Genomic DNA, 19,993 nt, shown 5'->3' with positions numbered 1-19,993 from the left:
CCCGCTACCGTTGCTCAGTAAGAGTCACAGTGGGAGACAGGGTATGGCTGGCATCCTCACTCACAGCCATATGACGATTGAGTATTTTTTACTCTGATATTAAAAGAATGACTTAGATTGTTACTAAGAAATGAGAAATGTATATGTATGTTATTTGATGTTATCCCTATTTCCATGTTGTTTTGCATAAAATATGTTAATGTGAATTTTCATAGTGCATCTAATAAGCCCTTTGCCCTCAAAGTATGCAAAATTGAACAACTGTACAATCTACCACAGGCATACTCAGGAATGATACTTGGAAAGTGCATGATGGTTGCCTGAGAAGGAACTACTTAAGAGGACAGAGCATGGGTGGGAGTTCAAGACCCCAATGTGAAGACTCCAGTACAAAATATGTGTCTTCCAAACCTCCGATTTAAAGTGTGGGATTTACTTTATAGTAAATACCATCACTGACACTAGTTATCCATAAACTAAGGTGGAACAAATAAACTTATGGAGATAATGAGAGCCAGATTTCACACAGTCAGAGAAAGAAGTTACAGATAAGCAAAGGGAAGATGCCAGAATGAACCCTCTGGCAATTGGAATAGGAGTATCAGTATGAACTCAGTTATTGTAAGATAGATAGATACATAGATGCATAAATAGATATATAGATACATAGATACATCAGTAGATATACAGACATAGATACACGTAGATAGATACATGGATACAAGGGTGGATACATATATACAGCTCTATGGTTACATAAGATACAAACACAGTAAGTAGATACTAAATATAGATATGTGTGTATACAAGGGCTCATATACATACATATATTTCCTAGGTCTTTCCTCTGGGCGAGGCTAGAAGCAGTGACATGCCAGTAACATCAAGAAAACCCAGTCCTAAAATTTTCGTTTCTAAAAACCATTCTCCAATAAAACAAATCAATATTCTTTGGAGAAATGACTGATTCTAGAGTTGAGGCAGGTAAAACACAAGATGAGACTTAAGTATAATCCTGGATGGGATTCTGAAACAGAAAAAAAGACATTCCTGCAAAATCTGGGGAATTCCTAACCAGTTCTGCATTTTGGTTCAAAGTATTTGGCCAAGGTTAATTTTTTGGTTTTGATCAATGTCCTATGGTTATGTAAGATACTAACATAAGAAAAAGCTGGGTCAAGGGTGTACAGGAACTCTCTGTACTATCTTTGCAACTATTATGTACATTTAAAATTATTTCAAAATAAAGAGGTTGTTTTTTTTTTTTTAAACAGGCTAAGAATTTTCTATGGTAAACTCTAATAACACTATATAGAGACATAAATTGGCTGCTCTGTTGCCCTGTTCAAAGACTCATATGTTTGTGAAGCTTTATACCATAGATATGTTGTATAGAATTTATAGTCAGTTACGATTTTTCTTTTAATCTTATAAAGTTGGAAGCATAGACTTCATCAGGAACAAAATGGTTTTTTATGGTTTTGTTTCTGATAGAAAATCTGATGTGGCTTGTCATTTCTCTTCATCTTAGTAACACAATTCATCTGAAATTGGAAGTCATTTGTGCTGGTTCATATGGCTGATTGCACGTTGTAAAGAGCCTAAGGAAAGGGTAACCAAGTGATGAGAAATACCACAAATCGGTCACTTCAGCCTGTTTGTGGGACACCCTTGATGCTACCTTTTTTTGTTCTTCATCTCGTCACCATTGTGTTATCCTTGTCTCCTGTGTAAAAATATACAGTGAGGCATGGGGCCACAGAGAGTCCCGCCCTTAATTAAATATTGTCAGCTTAGTAGGGGAGAGATACACAGAATTAAGGAGTTATAGTGCAAAGCCCTGAGCACTAGGGTCGAAGACCCAGGGAGCCTGGGGGAAGACGTGCTTAACTCAGGTTGGAGCCAGGTCGAGAAGATATGTCTAAAAATAATGAATCAAATTTTATTAGGAAGGTGGGAAAATGCATTCCATATAAAAGAAATAGCAGGTGCAAAATTGCAGAAGTAGGGGCTTCCCTGGTGGCGCAGTGGTTGAGAGGCCGCCTGTCGATGCAGGGGACACGGGTTCGTGCCCCGGTCCGGGAAGATCCCACATGCCGCGGAGCAGCTGGGCCCGTGAGCCATGGCCACTGAGCCTGCACGTCCGGAGCCTGTGCTCCGCAATGGGAGAGGCCACAACAGTGAGAGGCCTGCGTACCGCAAAAAAAGAAAAAAATGTTTCTATGACTCAGTAAATTCCCTAATGGAAACAACTGTGTCTCGGTTGAATAACGCAAGACAGATACGATGTAAAATAGAGGTGTTTGGACCTAGAGGAAAAAACATGCAAAAGCAAACTGTATTCATTACTACTATCTCAAGGAAACCGTTCATTCCATTAGTGGGATTTTAAGGGACAATAATGTAAAGAAAAACAACCGTTCAACATCATTTGGTATTCTGGTTTTTTAATAGTTTTCTTTCTTTTACTGTCTTGTTAACATTTTCTGCTAGCTTAGGTTTGTTGCAGATAGTACCTACATTACTGCCCAAAGAACCTTCTGCAGGACATTGAAAATCTGTAAGGTCTTAGGTTCAGTGTTGTAACAAGAGCATGAAAGTGAACATTGCCTGTACAGCTTAGGGATGTCATAAGATGGTGTAAATGCATCTGTGCTGCTGGCCTCCCAAACCAGGAGGCAAAGAACAGCCACTTAATTCCCACCTCCTCCAAGAACACCTCCTCTCCCCACTTTCTTTGGGGTCAGGCTGTAAGAGGGAATGAGTAACAGCTCTGATTTCTTGAGAGAGGTGGAAGAGGAAATGCCACTGATCAGCTGAAGTTATGAAATTACCTTGAACATTTTGGGGTGCCAGCTGTCACAAATAAATGTAGCTTTTATGGCCCAGATGCAAACCAAGAAATGAGCCCTCCAATTTACATCCAGAAAACTCCAATTTGAAGTTGGAAGGTACAGGGTTTATTGAAGATTTTTGTAAAAGAAGGAAAAAACAGTGACTTAAACACTTTTTTCCTCCTTTTTGGCCCTACTGCCCTGACCCTGACCCTAACTAACAGCCTGACACTGACCTTAACTAATGACCTGACGACTTCAACACTTTTTAAAGGAAACATTTTTAAAGTGCACAGTATTGCTGTCTCACATGCAATTATGTAGCTAAGGGACATTTGCACAGAGGAAAAAGGAAAGGTTCTCCCCTCCAAGAAACTCTTTATTGGATTCAATAGGCTAGTGAGAAGTAGCCCTTGTACATATTTGTATGTCAAGGTTTTATAGTAACATAGAGATATTAATAAAAACCAGCATGTTTGATCATTACTCCAGATAGGTCATCTGCAGCTCGGGTTGTAGAATCACAGGTGCAAAATAGCAAGAGAAACTTCCTTGAAAAATAGTAGCTTATGCTTTAGAAAGTCTCCATTCTGAATTACTGAGTCATGTACAGATCTAGAAAAACCAGCAAAAGCCATTATGTAAAGAAGCAAAGATATGGGACTTCCCTGGTGGCACAGTGGTTAAGAATCTGCCTGCTAATGCAGGGGACACGGGTTAGATCCCTGGTCCAGGAAGATCCCACATGCCACGGAGCAACTAAGCCCGTGCGCCACAACTACTGAGCCTGCGTACCACAACTACTGAAGCCCACGCGCCTAGAGCCTGTGCTCCGCAACTAGAGAAGCCACTGCAGTGAGAAGCCCGCACATGGCAATGAAGAGTAGCCCCCGCACGCAGCAACGAAGACCAAACGCAGACAAAAAAACTAAAAACAAAAAACCAAAAGAAGCAAAGAGAATTCAGCCTTAATTGACTCAGATAACACTGAGGAACTCCCTTCTCCGGGTTAAACGGAATGTGGTCCTTTTTCATATGTGGAAGAGTCAAAAACCACTCTTCAGTTACATTAACCCACAGATCTCTGCACATTTTCCAAGCCAGAATGGACTAGATTTTAAAATGAGAATCTTTCCCAAGTCTGAATGCTTTTTAAATTGTTTTCTTTTAGAAAATCACACCAAAAATTACCCAAAAAATTTATTTAAGGTAATCCTTCAATTCAGTTATTTGTTGCAGCATTCAGAACGGAACTGAAACTGAATAATGCTTGAATATTTTAACAGCAGAAAGCCCAGGCTGAAATATGGCAGATTTAAGCAATGAGGCAGAACGGGGTGTGTGTCGTGCAGACCAATTACTCCCAACTCTCTTGAGAAGCACAAGTAAAGGAAAAGCCTTTCAGCCACCCAATGTGTAATGATATCTCAGCAAGACAGATGCTGAGCCATAGAATAGCACTGAGCTGAGATGATTTATATTTTTTAAAGCTCAAGGTTTGAAATTTTTTCCTTTGATTCTAATTTCCTTTTTGCAAATTTTTTTTTTTAAACCATGTGAGTCAGTTGCAAAGCTATCATCTGATCTATATGCTACAGCCAGACTTCACGCTCAGTTGAAGCCTCCTCCTTCCTTCGGACTGTTCTTTACATTAGGTTTTTCAATAAAGAGAATAAAATCTTGGGATTCTCTGTGCTACTTTTCTTCCATTCAAGAATCATAACCTTTGAAATAAGTTTTAAGTGGAAATTTACGATTACAATTACTATATGTTAGTAGGTCAGCTTTTGTGATACAGTATAATGATCTTAAATTATTATCCAGTATATCCAGTATAATCCATGTTATTCCCTCACTTGCATCAAAGTAAATTTAATCTTGGAAAATCTGTGCTTACATGCAGAAGGGGAAAGAATTTGGATAAAAGCTAGAATACCATTTTATCACATATTAAAGAAACTTTATAGTGGCTTCAAAATACCATGAAGTACTTCTGTTTATCCTGGCTTCCTGATCCCCTTCCACTGCTCAGCCCCTCGACACACACACTCTCTAATCCCATCTTGCACTTGCTTCTTTTCTTCTCTTTTTGTAGCTCAGTCATGATCATGGGCTGGGGAAGAAGCAATGGTGAAGGTTATGGAGGTTAATAGCAGTGAAGTAAGAATTAAATGATTGTGCTCAAATGCATCATCTGCCCTTAAAAAAAGAAGAAAACTTTTTACTAAACTATAATATACTTATAGAAAGAGGCATTTTGCTGAATTTTTACAAACTGAACCCCCCCCCCCCGCCAGTGCCCAGCTCAAGAAATATTGACTGTACCTTAGAAGCCCCTCCCCGTACACCTGTCCAGTCATCATGCGTCCCCCTCACCCCAGGGTAAACGCTCTCCTGGGACCAAGCAGATAGGCTAGTGCTGTCTGTGTTTTAACTTGATATAAATGGAATCATTCAGTCTGTGCTCTTTTGTCTTGTCTGGCTTCCTTTACTCACTGTTCTATTGGGAAATTCACCCAAGTTTTGTGCTTGGATGTTGTTCATTGACTCAGATGTTTCAATGGACCACAATTTGCTCTTCCAGTCAGGGGCTGATGGGCACTTGAAGAGTTTAAGTTTGGGACTCGTACAGGTAGCACTGCTGTGGGCTTGGGAGGGTGTAGTTGTGCTGGGCGTGCACACGTGTCCAGGAGATATACACCCAGGAGAGGATTTGCCCGGCCGATGAGTGTGTGTATGTTCATCCCTCATTGATGCTGCTTATCTGGGAACAACCGAAAGAGCGCTGGTGTTCGGAAAGAGGCCCCTTCCCTCAGGTAGAAGATTCGCGTCAGTGCCTCAGCAGTGAAAGTGGACGTATCTGCCATTCCAGCGGCCACTCACCTTTCTCTATTTTAATTACCCCATTGGGCACATTTACGGGGCAGCAATGCCTGATAGTCAAGAGGATGGCTTGCAGGATCCTGAAGAACCTTCTGAGCCATCAAAAGAGCTTCTCACCTGCTCTTTGCAGTTTTAAGGTGCAATGATCAACTCATGCTGAGTTCAGATCCATTTAGTCACAAACAGTTATTATATTTCTACTCTCTAAAAGGTGCGATAAAAGTAAATTAAAAGTGGAATCTTGCCCTTAAGGAGCTTACAAGCTTTGGGGAGTATAACTCTAATACAAGTTAGAATGAGATGAGTTCCATTTTAAAAACATATAGGCATGGGGATTATTTTTTAATACTGGTAACCTACACCTGTTAAACATTATGTTCTAGGATAGTTGATTAAATGTTACAAAATATTACGTGTAAACTTATTCTAAACATTTATCTGTTCATCAGTGGCAGACATACGTTCAGGTTAAATGTCACAGAGTATAATTTTATTCTATTCTGTGAATCTAGGGACACCGATATTTCACACCAACAAATTTATTCAACTGGGAAAGATATTTTCTGCTTGTCTCTCCATCCTTTAGAATATACCTAAAATCCTTTCTTTTATTTCCCAGTTATCTGCTGGAGAGTTTAGTTCTGCCATCTGATCTATCTAATTACTTATTCCACAAATATTTGTTTAACTTACTTTGTGTCAAATATTGTGACAGGCCCCGGATACGGAATAGTGAAAAATTCCCACACGATCCCTGTGCTCCAAGAGTTTACAGTCTCAGGAAGAACAGATATAGAGTTTCAGGTCATACACTATAAGTTCAAATAATGCTCTATGTAGTGGGTTTCATAGTGTGCCCCCAAAATCGATGTCTACCAGAAACCTCAGAATGGGACCTTATTTGGAAATTAGATTTTCGCAAATGTCATCAGTTAAGATCATATTGCTTTAGGGCAAGCCCTAATTTCAATGATTGGTGTCTTTGTAAGAGAAAGGAGAGGGAGATTCAGATAGAGAGACAGAGAAACACACAGGGAAGAGGGCTAAGCAATGACAGAGACCAAGGAACAACAAAGACTGCTGAGAAGCTGGGAAGAGTGAAGGAAGGATTTTTTCCCTAGCGCTTTCAGAGAGAACGTGGCGTTGCTGGTACCCTGATTTAGCACTTCTGGCCTCTAGAACACCAAGAGAATCAATTTTTGTGTTTTAAGCTACTGATCTTATAATGATTTGTTAACAACAGTCCTAGGAACGTAGTACAGTGAGTGTTAGGTTGAACCATAAGAAATTGCCCGTTTTGACTGCTTTGACCTACACGAACATGGCGACTTCATTTGGTTCAGCCCAATATGCTGTGAGCTTGTGAGAGGAAGACCTTGTTGATGAGAGGAAGCTTCTCGGAGGCATTTCTGGTGGAACTGAAATCAGAAAAGCAAGTGGAAGTTCATGAAGAACAAGAGAGAAAGGGGAGGAGAGGAGCTCCCAGCAGAGGGACCAGGGCAACAAAGGCTCTGGGGCAGAGGCCTGGACACTTGCGAAGAACTGAAAGAGGCGGGCATGACTGGAACATGGTGTGGGCACAGGGCCAGGTGAGGCTGGACAGGTAGGAACAGGTAACACAGAATTGGGTGTTACAACCTAAAGGTTGATGGTTTTGTTCAGGAGCAGTGGACCCCCACTGAAGGGTTTAAGCCAAAAAGTGAGAAGATTACTCTGACCCAGATGCGGGATAGATTTGAAGGAGCCAAACCAGATGACGAGACCGTGGGAGGGAGGGTATGAGCCAGGGGATGTCTCTGACCAGGGAAGCACGGTGGGGATCCAGAGAATGGGCCACCTGAGCAGTTTTTAGGAAAGAGCTCCGTGTTTTTGTTTGGATGGCATTGTCCTGATCAATATACCATCTGCCCTTGTGTCTCTTTGAAGACATTTAATTCTCATAAAATATACATACCAGTCCCGGCAGGCCTACAGCCCCAGTGTTGACTCATATAATCATGTGTAGCAATTCCACTGCCCAAGAAGTCTCTGGAAGGAGAAGCGGCACCTCCTCCTCCTTTTTTTTTCTAATTTCTCTCTTTGCTATTCACCTTGTGTTCACATCACTTTGTTTATATCTCAGCTAGAATAGCTATTACATTTTATTGTCATTATCTGTTTATATAACTATCCATTATAATGTGGGTTCGGTGAGGGCAAATACTGTGCCTCAGTTATTTTTATATCCCCAGAACCTAGCACAGAACCTGCTAAGTCCTGGCCTGTGGGATTTGATTTATAAGTGACTGCATCGGTGTATCAATAAATGAGTCAGCAGACGCATGAATTAAATACTTTATTTATGCTCTGTCTTCTCAGCCTGTCTTTGGCCCTTTATAATTGCCTTTCTCTTTGGTCTGACAACATATTAACTGCTTTTTTTTCCCCCCTGTGTGCTCTACTTACCACTACAAATATTTTTCTACTAGTTGTGGCAATAAACTTTTGGAAAAGAAGTCTCTTCCTCATGAATCTCTTTATATGTGGAGCCATTTTTCTAATTGCCTACATCTCCTGGAAATGCTCACAGTTTTTGTTCTGTGCCTTTGGGAGCTAATTCTTTAGCACTGTTGTCATCATAACCATCAAATTATTGAGAATGCGCCGTGGTCAGTGTTCCTCTCAGGGGGAGAGGGGAGGAAGGTGGTGAACAATGGTGGCCCCTTCCCTAAATGAGATACCACCAAAGACAGAAAGTCAAAGATGACTCACAAAGCTATATAAGATATACAAATGGCTAAGGTAAATGTTCATATTATATAAAACCAAAATGGAAGAACAGTTTCTGTAGTGGAGTAAGAAAAAAAGGCAAGTTTCCTGAACTAGGAATCAGGACGTAGAATCTCACTATGGGCTCACAACCAGTTGGACAACTGAGCCATATGTTGTATTGAACTTGGGATGTTCCCCCAAAATGCTTGCGTTCTCTCTGGCCATTTTGAATATCCCACATGGTAGGAGGGAAGAGCTGCCACCTCTCTTCTCATTATAAAAGCTTCCTTGGCCTCTCATGCTCACCTTTCCACAAATCCAGGACAGATTGTCATTATAAAGTAAAAGCATAAGAAATAGAGACACAGATGTAGAGAACAAATGTATGGATACCGGGCGGGAGGGAAGAGGGGGGATGAATTGGGAGATTGGGGTTGACATGTATACACTACAATGTATAAAATAGATAACTAATGAGAACAGACTGTATAGCACAGGGAACTCTACTCAGTGCTCTATGGTGATCTAAATGGGAAGGAAATCCGAAAAAGAGGAGATATATGTTTACGTATAACTGATTCACTTTGCTGTACAGCAGAAACTAACACAATGTTGTAAAACAGCTCTACTCCAATAAAAATTAATTTAACAAAATAAAGTAAAAGCATCTACCCCCTTGTCATGATATTTAGGGGATATTTTGTCATACTGTAATAGAAATGCGTTGACCAGTTCCAAGAATAATAAATATTTAAAGTTTTGTTTTTAACTAAAATAACATTGGTTATTTTAATATTTTAAAATATTATTTTAATAAAATAAGCTAATGTACTTTATGCCTCAAGTAAGTCTTTAAAGATATGTATCATCTCTGTAAATTGCAACTTTCCGATAACTAACGAGGTAATCATGGAACTAATGCTGTGGAAATATCTTTAATATGTATTCTTATAATATATGCTAATATATGTTAATTTTAAGTAATTTGAGCAAACCAGAGAAAACTAATTTCATAATTCTGCTTCTTTACCCCTAGAAATAACCACTATTACCAGTTGGAATATATCCTTCCAGATTTGTTATATATAAATGATGAGGTCTCATAATATGTACTCTTTTATATTATCTACTTTTTAAGGACACATATACACACACACAGATTATAAGATTTATAAGATTTAAGATTTATAGATCTATGTCATCCATTATAAGAGCTTCATAGAGTCTTTTTGCATGAATGTACCATAATTTATTTTGCCAGTCCTTACTGGGGATAAGTGTTTAGTTTATTAGTTTATTTCTAATTTTTTCAATATTACTGACAGAGTAGCATTGAACTGCCATGTACTTTTTTTTTTTTAAGATTTTTTTTATGTGGACCATTTTTAAAGTCTTTGTTGAATTTGTTACAATATTGCTTTTGTTTTTATGTTTTGGTTTTTTGGCCACGAGACATGTGGGATCTTAGCTCCCTGACCAAGGATCGAACCCATAACGCCTGCTTTGGAAGGCAAAGTCTTAACCACTGGACTGCCAGTGAAGTCCCTGCCATGTATTTATGTCTTTGCCCGTTTGTTCAAATATTTCCTTAAGATAAAGTCTCAAAAATGATATTGCTGGATCAAAGTAGACACGTCTTTAACATTTTAAAGCATATTATCACATTGCCTTCTGAAAAAGTTGTACCATTTTATATTAACAAAAATTCCCATTTCCCCATAACCTCACATTTTTTAACTTTTGATAGTCTGATATGCAAAAGTAATAATTTTATTTGTGTGTTTATAGTACCTATAAGTATTTGTGTTTGAGCATCTTTTCATTAATTTTGAAGCAGTTGTATAATTTTGTGAATTTGTCTTTTCCAAAATTAGTTTGTGAACACTTTTTATAAATCAAGAAATATATATCCAATATTTTTCAAAAAAAAAAAAAAGCATATACCCCATAGGGGGTAAGAAGCTGGTACCTTTTGAAACGTGCTTCCATAACCCCACAAAGAAAGACTGCCTGAACTAAAGTACTCTTTGACCTCTTAGCTCAGCATTTGTGATGTAAAGCCGCAGCTTCTGTGAAACCTAAACTGTAAAAATATAAAAACAAACTTATAGAAATAAACAAACAGATAAATAATAAAACCATTTGCTTGTCAATTCCCAGATATTTCATGGCACGTAATTGAATAATTCCCAAGCATCTTTACAACTACATAGAGAACTTTTGCTTTATGTACCAAATGTGGTGTTTCTATTTGAGCTATTCTTTCATGAATCTGCTAGGCTAAATGATCGATTTCTTTGACATTTTCCCCCTTTCAAATATCACCACTTAGGATTTTCATTTCTTTTTTCATTCTTTTGATTTCTAATTCTAACACACATATTTATAAAACATTTTGGTGTTTAAATATGTTAGTGATAATAAGTCAGTCAATGATAAAAAAAATATATGTTTCGTATGGAAAGGGGATTATGTTTGGGAATAACATACATTTTTCTTCTAATTTTTTTTTTCTGGTTTAGTTTTTTGTTTAGTTTTCTTTTTGTTTTCCCTGTGCTCAGACTTTGAACACTCAGAGTAAGGCAGGAGACCAAGATATACTTGGTAGGGCTTTACTGCCATCTACCGTTTCTTCATGTAATAACTCATTGTTCCTTTGATTCAAAAATTCTGATAGACTGTGACTTATATTACTAAAGATTCCCCCCTTCTTTCTATTCTTTTCTTTAGTTAAAGCAAAGTGAAGCAAACGCAGACACCAAAGAAAAGCTCCCTTTGCGACTTCGAATCTTTGAAAAATTTCCAAACAGACCACAAATGGTGAAAATCTCAAAGCTTCCTTCAGATTTCACAGTTCCTAAAATCAGGTATTAAAGTATTTCTTTAATTGTATATCTCAAATACACCGTAAAACATTCATCTTAAATCTGATTCAGCCCTTTCAAACTCATGTGGGTGTGGTGTCTTTCTATTTTGAAGTTATTATCCATACTGCTACTCTGTCTTCCTCTGTTTTAAAACCGTTGACCCCTTTAAGCAATACATCCAGAGCAGAGTCAAGTGTGTTAGCCTGGGCAAGAAGGCTGCTGACCGCTGCTTCGCCCTGAGATGGCCCCTCGGGGATTTGACTTCACAGGTAACTGGCACAGGTGGTCCAGCTTACAAAGATGCACGTAGACATTGGCCTCTGACCCTCAGCCATGTAAGGATAAAATTGCCTCTGAGGCCCTTTTATTTTCAAGGAAATGGAGAAACTGCCACTGGCCAGGTTTCCAGACTACTGTGACAGCGTTTGTTTAGAATGCCACGTCTGGGTGCAATATAATTTGTCTTCCATTTTTTAAAAGAAGAACCATGGCATTTTGCACTCATACTAATATGATTTTCTACCACTTTGCCCTCAAGTTAAACAATTGCATTGAAGATGCTTCAAAATGCTTATTTTTAATAATTAAAGGAAATTCTTCCAGTTATAGCTCAAAAATTACAAGTAGAACCAGAATAATATCAAAAATGACATTTTTTATGTAACTAGTTTTAAAACAATTCTATGGGGAGGTTATAAAAGCATGAGACTGGATGTGGTGCCATAATATTTAAAATTCAAATCAAAATACATTTGCAATTCTGATTAAAAAAATTTTTTAATGTGAAAAATATGACATATATAAAAGAGCCGTAAATTAGATTCAAGATTAGTGATTATTGGAAAGATGTTATCTGAATTCTCCCCATGCTTTAAAGATCAGATGAAGTAAGTTTCTTATGAGTTATTTTGAGTCTTTAAATGTAAAATTATCTCTAAAAAGATTCTTATGATAAATGAAAGTTCAGAGAGATGAACTAATTCCTCCAAGTCTTAGAGGGGAAAAAAAGTATCTTATTACCACAATAGAAGTCAAAAGATACCATTAATTACTGAATATTGTTGCTTAAAAGTAATTTCAGGGACGTGAGTTTTTTAAAACAGGAATAACTGAAGATTCAGGAATTTTTCTCTGAATTCACCATTTTGCAAATTATATGTGTAGTTAAATCTAAACACCTCTTGGTGTGACATGTCCTATTTTCTGTGAACTTTTGTCCCTGCTTTATCTTAGCTTGGGCAAATGCATCATTGCAAAATGCCATCCCTTGCTCCATTTCATTAATAATGCTTGACATAATGTGCACTTCTTTTGCAAAGGGAAAGTTTCATGAAGCAGTTTATTGATCGCCAGCAACAGGACACCTGCTGCCTCTTACGAAGCCTTCCATCTACCTCTTCCTCATCCTGTGATCACTCCAAACGGTCTGCAATTGAGGACAAGTACATTGACCAAAAAGTAAGAATCACTGTCTCAAATAACCAGATTTTTCTTCAGCCTGTGTGTTAGAGAAAAGAACCACGTAACTGGGTGGGGTCCTGAAATCTAATGTCTCAGGAGAATAATGAAAAAAATAATTTTAGTGGTTGGAGAAATTACTAAACCTAACATTTGTAAATTTGTTAATTTAAAATTTGCATTTCTACAGGTTAGCTTTTGAGCCCTGCCATGTGGCAGCCAGGTGACTTCCAGTAGATCAAAAGCCTCCCCAAACCTGCATTTTCTCAAGTGCAGAAGGAAGGGCTCTGAGCTCTCAAGTTCAGCCCAGGTTTAATGGTGGCCTGTACATTACTTTCTGCAGGAGACCTTACTTATTCCAGTTATTATGCCAGGGAGACTAACCAGAGCCAAGTTTCTCTAAAATTAGTCCAAATAACTGTCATTTATTGAGTTTACTAAGGCCTGTGGCAGGAATTATCTCTAGGCACATTATCTTATTCATGTTCTGATTTACCTATGTCTTTATCATTTGAAAAGTAGATAGGGAATTTTTTTTCCCCAGATTCCACAGTTAGAAAATGAAAGATCAATAGCAGAGTTTGTGAAAGAGATTACACATTAGAGTTTGTTTGCAAAAGCATCTAATTCACTTGCGAGTATTTCTCTTTGAAAGTCCTAGTTTCTATTTTAATCCTTTAAATTGTTGCCACCTTTTTTCTATGGCTTATCATCAAATACATATTTCTCTATTATCATGTGAAAATAAAATAGCAGCTCCTTCATTCTCCAAGATTCTGTTTCTCCCCATTCTCCAAAGATTACCCTTGCAAAGGACCTTTACTTATTCCTCTCCTCCTCCTTTTCTCCCATCTCCTCCCCAAATGAAATGAACTTCTGCCCTTTATCACTCCCCGATTCCTTGTTTCTCTGCTGTAGTTAAGTGATTTTCTTCTCAATTATGATGATAATGATTTCCTTTGTAGTGTGTCTCTTCTCACTCAAGAATTTTCATTTATTTCTTTTCTTTCAGTTATCTACAGATGTTATTCCTCTGTTTTAGAGATTCCAAGATTGTAGATGACAAGTCTGATGCCAATGTCATTTTTTTTTTCCATGTGAAAGTAATTCGGTTTTTCTTTGGTAGTTGGTTGGTTTTCTGGTTTCTCTTGGGAAGCTTGTAAGACTTTCTACATCTCCTTGGAGTGCAAAAACTTTACCAGGATATACTTTGTATGTCTTTTATCATCAGAACTGCCCAAACTGGGGAGTCTTTTCAGTTTGCCAACTAAGAATATAAGAAATTTTCATTTATTATTTGTTCAATTATTACTTTTCCATCTGCTCCTTTTTTCCCCCTACTTTTCTCTTATGATTGTTATCTCTCTTTTTCTTCTGTGTTTTGAAATATTTGTTCTGCTTAATCTTTCAGGCCACTAATTTGATTTCAACTGAGATCATCCTTTGCTTTTAAAGTTTGAGTGAAAAAATCATGAAATGTGTGTGGAGAGGGGCACACGCACGCAATACTGTTACCTCTCCTTAAAGACTTTCAGAAGACTGTACTCTTCTAAAAGAATTGTCACTAAACTTGTCATGTCCCTTCCCCATAGTTATGTTTGTGCAATACTGTGCACAAGGCATAGAAGCAAAAAGTTTCTATGTTAGTGGATAAGCAAGTGGGAGGATAATGGCCTGGTTTCAGACAATCATTCTGAAATTGCATTTTACACATGAGAACACAGATGGCTTATTTTCTAAATTTATTTCAAAGGCAGAACTTTAAGCCAGAGGGTGTGCAGTGAAGCCCCAGTCTGGGCTCAGGTTGCACCCAGCCCTCTCCAGGAAGAGTGCCAAGAGTCGATATCATGGATGCCCAACACGGCAAATCCACAACTTGTTTTTTTAAATCCCGAGTAACGATATCCCACTGGAAATACAAAATTAAAATCTTAGTCTGTGAAATTTAATTTTCTCTCTAAAAGGGAAAAGATGATGTCTCTTACATTTCCTGAACAGAATATTTTGAAATTGGTGAGAAAAAATAAATAAAAAGGTTCTTAGCAGGTGAGTGGGATGGGGGGTGTGTGTCTAAGGGGACTTTTCATCCTTCTATGTTTGTGGCTTCTTTTTATATTCTCATTTAACAGTTATTTTTAACTAACTGAAAGTAAGATAACAATTATAGCTTTATTCTGTAATCTTACACTTGTCTCTCTCATAATCCCCTAAAATATAATGAACCCGCCTGGGGGCAGGATCCAAGTCCCTCAGCTCTAAAGGGACTAGAACTTCTTGGAGACTGCGGGCCGTCCCCCATCTATAAAGTCAGTTGATTCAAACACACAATACATGGTCTTATACAAGGACGGTGATCGGCCATGGTTAAGTTGCCCTTCATCCCCTGTCAGGCTCATTGGCCATATGTAGATAAACTACAGTTAGAACAATATTGTTTATCTTTTTACAGCCTTCAGCATCTGGAAAGGGGCACATAGGGCACATAGTTTCTCTTCATCTCAGCAGTAGCTACCCTGTTGGGGCAGCAGCAAAAAAGACTTACCATGCCGCCACCCATTCTTAAAGCTTTGACTTTCCTCAGGCTGCTAGGAAAGTAGACTTAACAGTTCCTTTCACCATCCCGTTTCCAGCTTGAGCTCCTGGCGTTCTTTATAAATACTAATGATCTGTCATCCTTGAGGGCTTTGGGCCAGGGAAACCCAAAACAGAGAATTCCACTCAATGAATTTCAGTGGTAAGGATTTAAGGGAAGTAGGAATCGAGGAGAAAGCAGTCTGGTATCTGTATTTTTAAATATGGCAAGCCTTTTTCATTTTTCTTAAGAAACCCCAAAGCCACTTAAAAACAAAAATACACAAACACACGAGAAAAATCCTGAACAGAGACCACACCACCGTTAGCTCCCCTGATAAAGTATTTTTCGGGAAGCACTTGCAAATTTCTATTACATCCCAGTTGCCTTTGGAAATACGAGTCATTATCAAGTGGACAGCAAGGTCCTTCACTCTGCGTGAAGAAACTCTCCTGGCCCCCTGCAAACAGAGGCTGTTTTCCCCAAAGAGTAGTAAGAAATCAAAAGAAAAAGAGAGGCTGGCTTTTGGTGATTCTCATAATGTGAACAAAGGACCAATAAAATAAAAGTTTTCTCTTAACGACTACCTGTCAGGAAGAAACTTCTGACACCCTCTGTACTAGAGGGACTCACTTTTCTCTTGCCAAGGAAAACACTGAGTCCCCAGGAACCTGGACATCACAAGTTAAGGGGAAAACCTGACAACAAAAGCCAGGTGGGGTGGAGGTGGAGTTGTTTGATTAAGCAACGTGGAAACACAAAAGCACATGTTAGGCAAGATTTTCTCAAGTAATTACCCTGGCTTTGAACAACTGTAAGGAATTCCCATGGCAACCTCACTTTGCAAAGACCATGTTTTTAAAAATAGCCCTGTCTGATTACCTTTATCACATAGTTTAAAATACCTGTCCTTCTCTGTAAGCAATGAGCAAACAAAACTGTAACATCTTTTAAGCGTTGTGTGGTTTGCTCAGATCCTAAAGGAAAAAGACAGCAAACAGTGTGGTCCCTCTTTTCCCTTGGGGTGTCCTTCCAAACCCCACAGAAAAGGCATTCCCAAGTGCCAGTTCCCACATCACTTCCCCTTCCCACTCCCCTACACCCCCGTGGGCATCTTCAAGGGGTCCCCTTTCCTCCTGATTAAAGGATAAACCTGCAGATCTTCAGAGGAGTCTTACTAGTTTCCAAGCAGAAGGGAATCGGGCAGTGGTTTTCTACTCATTTTTTCCCTCTGTATTATTGGAATTAAACCCTCAATTCCTTAAGTAGAGTGCTTGCATAAACTGAGATGTGCACTTGGCTTTCCAGTAACCCTGTTAATAAAAGCAGCTCACTGTGTCCTCAAGTGAATCATCTCATCAACGTCAAGGTTTCCACTGTGGTTGGATCTAAGGACTCTCTCTGTCTCTGACGGACCTCCCTGGTCTTTCTGCCTTGTTGTCTTGGCTGGGGAGCCACTTCTGGGGTCAGAATCTGCCGTGTCTGGGGAACATGAGGGCCCATCACAGAGTCACATCAGCATGAGACAGTTGGAGAGATGAGGGCTGTCCCAGTCACCCCCTTGTATCCCTGCACTTCTCAGAACCATAATCAGAACCCATATGATAAAGTAACAGTGAGGATTTATTTCTCCAACAACAGAGCAATGTCTGCTCTCTCTCTTACCTGTCTCTTTTCTGCTAAACACATAGAAAGTTCCATAGTAAGCCTTCATAATTAATAGCTAACACGTGTACAAAATGAGGAGGAAAACAAAAAAGTAATTACTGTGTTTTGTTTACCCTTTACATTTCCATAAGTCTTCAACAGTCACTCAGTCATTCAACAAACATTTATGGAACACCTGTTACTCATCTGGCACTCTTCTGGGCTATGGGAATTCAACAATGAGTGAGATGTGAACTATGCCCTTTAGAATCTTTTAGTCTAATGGGGAGAAACACGTGTGAATGGATGAAAGTAAAAACTATTACAGGAGCATGAGACAGAACCCCCTAAGTCCTTCCTGCAGGAGAAGGAAGACTGAGCCATAGAGGACAAATTGCTCCAAGCAGGGAGGGAAGCATGTGGAAAATATGGACAGCATGATCTCCTTAATGTAACTGATTGTGAGAAGCAGAATAGAATAGTCATTAAGACCAGTAATACTGATTACATGATGTAGGTTCCAATCCTCATTTATAAACAGAGATAATTCTTGTTTTTAAGGTTTGTTGTGAGAATTAAATAATATATATTAAATGCTTAGCATCGCACCTGGCATAGCATATGATATGTGCCTATCAAACCAGATAAGAAAAGTTACTTTAGGAACTTACCTGACTGTCCAGTGGTTACGACTCGATGCTTTCACTGCCTGGGCCCGGGGTCAATCGCTGGTTTGGAAACGAAGATCCTGCAAGCTACACGGCAGAGCCAAGAAAAAAAAGAAAAAGAAAAGTTACTTTAATTAAACCATGCCATGAAGTCAGATTCAGCAAATAGACATATTCATCAATCAAGAAAAATTACTTTTACTTAAATTAACCTTCAGATGTGACAGTCTAGTTGAGCACAATATGTTAGTTACTGATTTATTTTCCTTACTGTCCATGAGCCTGATTTTTTTTTAGTCTGATTTTTGATGATATTTCAGTTGCAACCCCCGTGCCTACCTAGTGTCTTAGCCTCAAGAAGTAAATTAGGGCTTCCCTGGTGGCGCAGTGGTTGAGTCCGCCTGCCGATGCAGGGGACACGGGTTCATGCCCCGATCCGGGAAGATCCCACATACCGCGGAGCGGCTGGGCCCGTGAGCCATGGCCGCTGAGGCTGCGCGTCCGGAGCCTGTGCTCCGCAACGGCAGAGGCCACAACAGTGAGAGGCCTGTGTACCGCAAAAAAAAAAAAAAGAAAAGTAAAGTAAAGAAAGTAAATTAAAGTAAAGAAGTAAATTGTTCTGGAAAGGTTTACTGTTCACAAAACCTTGTTGATTGCCATACAGCATTTTATAATTTTCTGCGTAATCATAGAGTACTTGATGGTTTGTTCCAGTAACTCCACATATAGCAAGTTGCTCAGCTTGATCTATAATTTCCAGGATGAACGTTAACTCACTTTAAAAAAAAGAGAATAGCCTGTTTTCATCTTTTGGGCTTTTACTCTTCTGAAAGAAATTTCTAAAATAATAGCTTAGCATCTCTGCAGTGCCATTCAAGACACGTCTCTAGGAGAAGAGTGGCAGATTACATGTTACTACCACTAACCAGAAGCTGTATCACAAAGATACAAAGTAGTGTGGTCCCAGGGAGGGAAGAAGTGTGTCCATCAAACCCAGTATGAAAACCCTACCACTTCTCTCTTTAGTATACAAATGCTTAGTAGATAATTGATTGCCCACTTATTCACAGTAATAATGGAGATGCCTCATTTAAATGACAACTTTTTTTTCATTTTTATTGATCTTTGCAGTACGTTTGTGAGCTCAAATTAAAATATGGCTGCATTTATGTGCACAGTCTTCATTTGACAAATCATTTCTAGAGGACTTTTATATGCAGTGTGCTGGGTTATGGGTTAAAAACACATTTTGCTGCTTTCATCTAACACGAGAATAGGAATTCCCTATCAATGATTGTTTTTTCAGAATATTTAATTGTGTGATCATTTTTAGTTTGGAATTATATGTAATTTGTTTGCATTCCTTAGGTGCACATTTATTGGGAGTCAAAAGTAAATCAGTCTAGGATTAAGCATCTTTTATACATAATATAGAAGGTTTTTGATCAAGTGTTTTTGGTACAGTCTCCAAAACAGGTCTGGGAGAGCTGAGGTTGCAGCTAAACCTATCTTTGAAATTTACATTTTGCTCTACTTTTTAAACATGCTTCCCCTTTGAGTATAGTCGTACTTATAAATTGTATTTTCCATTAAGTCTCAATGTGTTATAGTTGATGCTTCTGCTGACATTCTTGTTCTTTGGATCTGAAGTTCAAATACAGTTGAATTGTAATTGGAGACCAGTAGCTGCTCCTTGTACTATCAGAGTGCCATGGATTTTAAATTCACAAACAACTGCTTGGTTAAAAGCATCTGGCATTTTCTCCCAGAATCATAAATCCACTCATCTCTTTTTAATCTCTGCAGATTTTCAGTCTTTGTCTTTCTGTTTATATGAACTATAACCACAAAGTCATTTTGTTTTTTACTTATATAATCTAAATCTCCCTAGCATGTATTATATTTTATTACCAGTTAGCACTATATATAAACATACCTAATTTTTTTCTATAATTGAAGATAATGTTTTCCCCTCATGCTTTGCCTCATCAGTTATTATACTTGTTTAGCTGAGATATAAGTTGTTGGAGATTTGACCAACTCTGCAATGACAAGCATTAGTGACTAAAGCACAGTCATAAAATTCAAGTGCCAAAAAGCCAAGCCAATGAAGTTTCCAATCATTTAGTTTCTAGTTTTACAAGACTGTCCTATATCTCAAGTGAATAGAGGCATTTCAAAATAAGCAGTCCTCCTTTGTAAGTTTTACCTGCTTCACATCTGTTATTTTAAGGATTCACTTCATAAGAAAAAAAAAAAGGTAGAACACAGAGCTATCTGTTAATATTAAGAAATTTATTCATTCTTTCAATA

General features: G+C 38.5%; 1 protein-coding gene across 2 annotated transcripts in view; it reads left to right on the top strand.

Annotated features, from left to right (window-relative positions):
* Positions 1-19,993, top strand: part of NALCN (sodium leak channel, non-selective) — a 280,091-nt gene that overhangs the window by 185,243 nt on the left and 74,855 nt on the right. For both annotated transcript variants that reach the window (XM_059995484.1, XM_059995483.1), the window contains 2 exons: positions 11,199-11,335; positions 12,655-12,793. In XM_059995484.1, the coding sequence (XP_059851467.1) occupies positions 11,199-11,335; positions 12,655-12,793 (276 nt within the window). The remainder of the gene's footprint in view (positions 1-11,198; positions 11,336-12,654; positions 12,794-19,993) is intronic.

Source organism: Delphinus delphis, chromosome 18 (genome assembly GCF_949987515.2).
Source record: "Delphinus delphis chromosome 18, mDelDel1.2, whole genome shotgun sequence".
NCBI lineage: Eukaryota > Metazoa > Chordata > Mammalia > Artiodactyla > Delphinidae > Delphinus > Delphinus delphis.
Note: the sequence above shows the minus strand (reverse complement) of the source record. Positions and strands in the feature narration are given on the sequence as shown.